The sequence below is a fragment of the Sinocyclocheilus anshuiensis genome, unplaced genomic scaffold (genome assembly GCF_001515605.1).
Source record: "Sinocyclocheilus anshuiensis isolate Anshui unplaced genomic scaffold, SAMN03320099.WGS_v1.1 scaffold1448, whole genome shotgun sequence".
Taxonomy (NCBI): Eukaryota; Metazoa; Chordata; class Actinopteri; order Cypriniformes; family Cyprinidae; genus Sinocyclocheilus; species Sinocyclocheilus anshuiensis.
This window is the reverse complement of record NW_015547730.1, coordinates 324,516-331,973: the sequence shown is the minus strand read 5'-3', so window position 1 is coordinate 331,973 and position 7,458 is coordinate 324,516. Positions and strand designations below refer to the sequence as shown.

The window sequence follows — 7,458 nt, the reverse complement described above, 5'->3', positions numbered from 1 at the left end:
TTATCGATACCGAACGATATGAAACATTATATCGTTGATACATTTTTTAGCTATATCGCCCAGCCCTACATCATAGTGATTATAATGTTATTTTAGGAGCTCAAGTGTTCATAAATAAATAAACTTTTGCATATTCGGTTTGATTTGATTCTTGTAAACTAAAATATTTTTGTCTTAAATTTAAAATTAGTAAACTTATTTTAACATGATGAAATAAATTCAAATGATTTTTTCATCAAAAGACAAAAAAATTAAGAGTTTAAAAAAAAATTAACAGTTGATTGTCTATATCGAGTGGTTTGCTCTTCATAACATTTACATTTCTCAAAGAAAACATTAAATGAAGCACATAATATTGGCCAATTTAAAACCATGTAAATAAAGGAAACAATTTGCATCACTTAATTTTAACTTTCAACTGAGGACATCATCTATAAAACATATTTCCCTGAACGGGTAATTGTGTCCATAATGATTTAAAGTAATCTAAACCCAAATTTTAAGATATTGTAAGTCATTTACTTAAAAAAAAAAAAAAAGCAATGCAAACTGTTGCCTTCATTTCTTTTTATGAACACCTCACTTTTTACAGTGACACAAACACACACTGTTAGCACACATACACCAGCTTATACTTACTTTGCAGTTTTTTACTTGGACTGTCTCCATGAACATGTCTGCGAAGGAGGCAGGGGGACGGCTGGGGCAATGGTAGGGATGACAAATCATGGGTCTGCAATTTGTACCAATGTGGCTGGTCATCCAATAGAGCTGTTTCCAGCTCGATCAGAATCTGGTCAAAACGAAAGCCAGAAAAGGGGAAAGTGAACCATGAAAGAATAACTGTTTGGAGGCCAAAATAATCCAAAGCACTACCAGATACACTTTACACCTGAGAAACATCAATCGACTGCTTCAGAGCAACTGCACACTAGGGGCATGTATAAATTAGCATATAAACAAAATGGACTTCGAAGAGCATATTACTATGCTTCCACCGATTGGGATTTATTAAAAAAAAAAAACTTCAGGTGGTTTGAAAAACTATTCTTATGCATACCAGAGGAGTCAAGAAAATGGAACACAAGTACATATTATGTGTTGTTTTGAAGCTAGATATAGATACCTTGATATCTTACTGTCAGGACATACTACTGTAGTTTAAGCACACACACCTCTCCCAGAAATTCACTCTCTTCCTCCTGGACTCTGGGCTGGTCCCAAACAGTGATCTCCAGCATGCGCTCTCTGAAGTCTCTGTGGTGAACGTGAGAATACAGGAACGTCTGGTTCCACTTTGGCTCTGCACACTTCTTCACCGTTTTCGTCCGTCTCTTGCTCTTGTCACTATGTAGACGAATGTAGTATGCTTATAAGAGTGTGTGCAGTCTGCAAAATTTTGCAAATTTATCCCAAAAATCAGCACAAATAGTCTGCAGATTCCATTTCCGCCTGCTTATCATTTAATCTTTTGGCATGTAATGCATTTCAGATACTCAGCAATACCCAAAATGGAAAATGCAAGTCAGATCTTACAGTAGAGAGCTAGTGCATGGACGAATATATCATCAAAGACAGAAAAAAAAATAGTTATAAAAAATAAACATTTTTGAGGCCACCAATCTACACTGCCATTCAAAAGTTTACAGTCTAGTCTTACAGTTTTAGTGCTTTTAAAGTCTCTTCTCTTCTGAGCAAAAATACAGTAAAACAATAATATTGTTAAATATTATTACTATTATTAATACATTTTAAATATTTTACCTTCTATCAGGAAGAAAATACATTTTGACGTAAGGATTTCTGGGTCGTCCGTCTGGTCGAGGGGGCAGTTCTCGTGCTTGTAGGACATTGACAATAAGCTGATGGCCCACTTTATCATACCATAATTTCACCTTGGTAAAAATAATAATAATAATAATAATAAAAATGATAATAATAACAAATAAACATATCACTTTCTCCAAGTTTTTAAAGTGTTGGCAATACATTTTTTTATAACTCAGCTAACAGATAAAATATGTCAACCTTGTGTCACACACCACATTCCTTTTCAGGTGAGAAAATAGGTCTAAATATTTTTTCTGCAAAGTGTTTTCCCCCTCTCCATGCTTACCGACAGCTGGCCTGGCAGTACCAGAGGGAGGTCTCTCAACATCCCAGGACTAGTCGGTGACATTACAGAGATGGATGGACGGTCCATCTTTTGGGATTCATCTATAGAACTCGAACCAGCTGTAAGTTCAAAAAGTTGACATAATAGGTATACAGCTGTGATGTATTGCACACTTAATGGTGAAATGTACTTAATTTAGATTTTTAATCGTAGTGTTTGTCATGTCATATTCGATAAAGATAATTTTGTCATCATTTACTCCCCCTCATGTTGTTCCAAACCTGTATGATTTTCTGTCTTATGTAGAACATAAAAGAACATATTTTGAAGAATGCTGGTGATCAAACAATTGATGTCCCGTTGACTTCCATAGTATTTCTTTCCCTACCATGGAAGTCAATGGGAAACAACAACTGTTTGGTTCTTTAAAATATCTTCTTTTGTGTTCAACATACAGGTTTGGAATGACACGAGGGTGAGTAAATGATGACAAAATTAAAAACATTTTGTGAACTATACCTTTAATGAATGTTTTTGAAAATAATTTTGTTGAGGTGATTAACACTGCCCTTGTGTCAAACAATGAAAGTCAATAGTGACATTTTAATCACATTCCGCTAAATATCTCCTTTTGTGCTCCACGTAACAAACAAAGTCATACAGGTTTGAAATGACACGAGTGTGAGTAAATGATGACAGAATTTTCACTTTATGGTGAACTATCTTTTGAAACTAAAGTCACAAAACCTACTTGATTCTAGAGGAGGATGTGATGTTCCTGGAAGTCTTGGAGTTTCTCTGCAGGAAACAGAAAATTGAAGCACAGGAGAAAAGAATGTCAGTTGACAGATCATTAGCTTCTCTCTCGGTTAGTTTTTCCACATACATACACACAAACTTGACTGCACATTCCCTCTTGAGACGTCATAGCAAAACTGTCCAGACACAGGAAAGAATAGGGAACCGAAGGACCGCTCTAATGCAATGGCTGAACAGTTTTAAGGGTGAGAGGAGGGTCTGGAGCATGTAGGATGACAATGGAGACACTAGGAAGAAGAACATTCTCAGATACTACTTACTGATATGCTCTATAGACCTTTTTCAAGAAGTTTTTGGACAGAATTCGCTGAATACATCTTTAACATGCAACAGGAAGAAAAATCACTGTAGTCACTCATACGTCCAAAGGTTTGTTTTCTTTATTTAATTTCTAAACTAGCTGCTCATTTTTTTGTGGTTTGTTTAGCTTACCCAATTGGTCTGGAAACAACTATTTCCACTTGAGGTGCTGACTGGGACTCTAGAATAATATTGTACACTTCCTTTTTAGTTGCTCCAGGCAACGCCTTTCCATTCCACTGTAACACCTCATCGCCTGAAATTTAAAAAAAAAAAATGTAGCACTTGGCAGCATCCTGCATAGACAGACTGACTGAATAATGAGCTGTGAAAAATTACACGTAGAAATGCAACCAAAAATATCAACGAAGACCTAGCAGAAGACATCCATAAAGCTAAGGTCAAAATACAATTTTTAAATACTGCAACTTTCTTACAAAATTAGACAGTCAAAATTGAATAATTATTACCTGCTCGTAAATGGCCTACAATGTCAGCCAAACTTCCTTTCTTTACTTTGGTGATAAAGGCCCCCAGTCTCCCTGACTCTGTCATTTTTCCACCAACCACCTGGACAGGACAGACGAGTCAAGTCAAGTAAAGTCACCTTTATTTTTATAGCACTTTATACAATAGAGATTGTTTCAAAACAGCTTTATGGTATTAAACAGGAAAGTAACAGAATCAGTGATGCAAATCCAAAATTCTGCCATAAAGCAGCTCTAGCAAGACAAAAGTGTCATTGTTTAGTACAGTTTTGATTCAGATCAGTTCAGTAATTAAACTAGTTCAATTCAGAAATAAGAAGCTCTACTGAGAACAGCAGTGTCGTTATTCAGCTAGAGTCATTTCAAGTTTTGTTCTCATCCAATAGCGTCAGTGCTGTCTAAGCAAGCCAGAAGATGACAGTAGCAACGAACCCAAACTCCATCAGGTGAAAGGAGATGGAGAAAAAAAAACCTTGGGAGAAACCAGTTCTCCCCTGGCCTAAGTGAATGAACACGATGACACAGTGAACCATGTTTACTCACAAACTAAGTGCTGTTCTTCAGCATCTTTACAGAGAAATTTTGTAGAGCATGGTGCTAGCAACACTAAAATATATCATTTGAAAGCACTGCAAGTCAATTTGGATAAAATGTCTGTCAAATGCATAAATGCAGTAGGGTAAAGAAGCATCCATAATTTACTAGGATGACAAAACAAACAAAAAGTATGTCTGATTATTACAAGTATGTCTGATTACTGACTAAAGCAAAACACATTTGTTTTATGGTTTTAGTTGTAGTAAATGCCAAGTTCTGTCATGAAACTCTAAATGGCGCAGGCTGATGCGTCGTTAATGCAAATTGATGATATTATTCACAGTGTTAAACTACTTGGCACAAGCTGATTGGTTCATGTTGCATGCGCAGCCACTGAGCTTACTGCTTTACATTTAAATGGCTGGTTAGTACTCACTAGAGCATTTCACAGTGTGCTTTCAGAGTTACTCTGAAACCCTCCACCTTCCCCAGCTCCACCTGTATAGATCTGCTACGGGTTATTATATATGCTATTTGCGCAGCAGCAGTTTGTTTTAAATACTCACAGCACAGTATCGGCGTATGTATTGGCAGTAGCAAGTTACTGTACTTGCTTTGCAGCAGCAGCAATAATCTACAACAACATCAATAACCAACAGTAGCAGCAGCAGCAGCAGCGTAGCAGATCTATTCCGTCAAGACCAAATACATCAACATTGCCATAGTCATTCCCATGCTAAAATCTTCCAAGAGTTGTCATAATAGAGCTATAACAACCCTTGTCATTATTATCTTTATATATCATAACAAGACCAAATAATGACAAGAAAAAGACATCTAGCGGACCTTTTAAGGTGTAGTCACATTTAGCGTTGCAAAATTTAGCAAGTGAAATCCAGTCATTTTAATGGGAATCAGTGCAATGAAGAATTTCGCCTGATGGACTTCTGGAGGCAAAGAAATTCCCCTATGCCAATTTCACTTTGGGTTCAAATTTTTGAACTTTGACCCAAATTTGCAGCGCAGACTGAAAGCAAGCCTCTCTTCTGCAGTGACTTCTGTGTGGGTGGAGTTTCATAACTTAGCAATAAAGCAAAACTGAAGCTCCACAATGGACAAGGTCCTCATTCTGGCTACTCAGCCGGTTCTGCATAATATTACACCTTAATTATAAAGAAAAAAGCTGTAAGGAAAGCTGTTATTTAGGGCTGGTTTGTTTGCTAGCTGGCAGAATAGCTTTGGATGTTTATTTCATCATCATTATTCCCATATTATTAACTATATTTTGTCACATCTGGTCCTGCGTTCGCCTGTAAAATTTCAATACAGTAAATGGGACCGCACCTTTAGTGTAGTACATCCCTTCAAGTGCAAGACACGGACAAGATGTGATTAGCTAGTGTAAACTGCCATTGACAAGCTCACCTTCAGACCCAGCAGGGATCCGGCTTCTCGTGGCATGGTGGAGCGCTTACTTAGAGTGATCCGGCCAATCAAATGATCTCCCTCTTTGGATGGCTGCCAGCTCACTGGATGCTGTGAGGAAGCGAACAATGCTTTTTTAGTCCCATTAATGCTGAACACACATTGCTGACATGACATGTATATGTGAACATACAATTCAGTGAGTTCAGCTACAGAAACACTGTAATCAAACAACTTCTGTTTCTGCTATTATCCATTGCCGCCACTGATACATGACTGCAATATATGATTGAAATACTTACATGCCACACAGTTGGGTCCAGAGGATGACAGTCCCAGTCACCTGCAGAATAGAAATTGATATTATGAACACAGTAATTAATCCAAAATAGAGTTGTAGAAGCCTGATGACAGTCGTAATGGAGGACTGTTTTAAAAATTGCGTAGCTTATTTTGAAAGTGTTATTTAGTATCACTGACATTTTTTCGGTTAAAGTTTTACATTTTTTGTAAACACGTCTGTGTAGTTTTTATTAAGTTTATTTAGTTTTAATTAATTTAATAACGTAATAAAAAAAGATCAAATGTTGGCAACTAGCTGAAATAAAACAAGTTTTCATGTTTTTAATATTTTATTTAATTTCAGTTATAATAAAACAAAATGTTTATTTTACTTTTAAGTCCTTAAAATGTTTATTAATGTTTTTAGTTTTAACTGAAATTCATCAAATTTTTTGTAAGTACAAACTTTTTTTGTAATTAACATGTTAGTGGATTCAGTTACATTTTTCAGGAAAATATGTTTTGCAGTTGGTTTCAGCAATTTTATGTGAATTACACTTCTAGAGAAAATGTATGTGCATATATAATTACAATGTACAAAGGAGGATTTTATTCATCTCAGCCTGTCAATTATTTTGGCCGATGTCATATTGAATAAATGCCTTAAAAGCGTTAAGAAAAATGAACTGTGTTAAACATTTAATCGCATGTGTAATTTTGACAGGCCTAATCAATACATGTGGTTGTTTAATGACCCAGAATTTGACCTTTACCTTACAGGAAGAGGGAATTTTCTCACTTGATAAGCTGTGTATAAGAATAGTCTCATACTAGCTAGATTTACACTTGAGAAGAAAACTAATGCTATAAATTAATAGAGAGTTCATTTAACTTAAGGGGAGCATATCACAAAGTATCTTTGCCTTCAGCAACAAAGGTGGTAGATGTTTAAAGTGCCAAACACCAAACAAGATACTATATAGCCTGTATAAAATGTTACAGTCTCATTTGATCATCTTGATTACATTCATAAAACTTGTCTTCCAACTCTAATGTATAGTACCCAAGAAGACCCTCCGCACATACTGAATGAAGCATGAGCTATTCCCTTGGCAATCACTGACATTACAAGCTTCTGTCCAGTATTTGCTTGTCCTAGTTATCAGGAATGAAGTCACATTAGCTCTGTATCTGCCATTACAAACCCAACTGCCAATGCCAAAGATGGTGCTACAGTAAATAAAATAAAAAAATGGTGAGTTAACAATGGTAACATCTAAACTAACCAGTTTTACTTGAGTCAGAAATTTGAATTAACATCCACCTAATTACATTAATTTATACAACCAAAACTACTTTATATGAGTTAAATCATGTAGAAAAACCTCTTTGAAGTAACAATGCAGGTTACCACTTTTTGCAGTGTATATTCATATTATCCTAAAAAGGCAAGACATAACTTTTTAAGGCAATATGAATAACTTGTTATGA

The 7,458-nt window shown here is 35.8% G+C and overlaps 1 protein-coding gene across 1 annotated transcript in view; it reads right to left on the bottom strand.

Annotated features, from left to right (window-relative positions):
- rims1b (regulating synaptic membrane exocytosis 1b) overlaps window positions 1-7,458 on the bottom strand; it is a 75,323-nt gene that overhangs the window by 27,902 nt on the left and 39,963 nt on the right. Inside the window, exons 7-15 of the mRNA XM_016507220.1 lie at window positions 5,988-6,028; window positions 5,686-5,796; window positions 3,706-3,805; window positions 3,368-3,491; window positions 2,868-2,914; window positions 2,117-2,235; window positions 1,765-1,895; window positions 1,176-1,347; window positions 640-793 (exon numbers count right to left, since the gene is read on the bottom strand). Of these exons, the coding sequence (XP_016362706.1) occupies window positions 640-793; window positions 1,176-1,347; window positions 1,765-1,895; window positions 2,117-2,235; window positions 2,868-2,914; window positions 3,368-3,491; window positions 3,706-3,805; window positions 5,686-5,796; window positions 5,988-6,028 (999 nt within the window). The remainder of the gene's footprint in view (window positions 1-639; window positions 794-1,175; window positions 1,348-1,764; window positions 1,896-2,116; window positions 2,236-2,867; window positions 2,915-3,367; window positions 3,492-3,705; window positions 3,806-5,685; window positions 5,797-5,987; window positions 6,029-7,458) is intronic.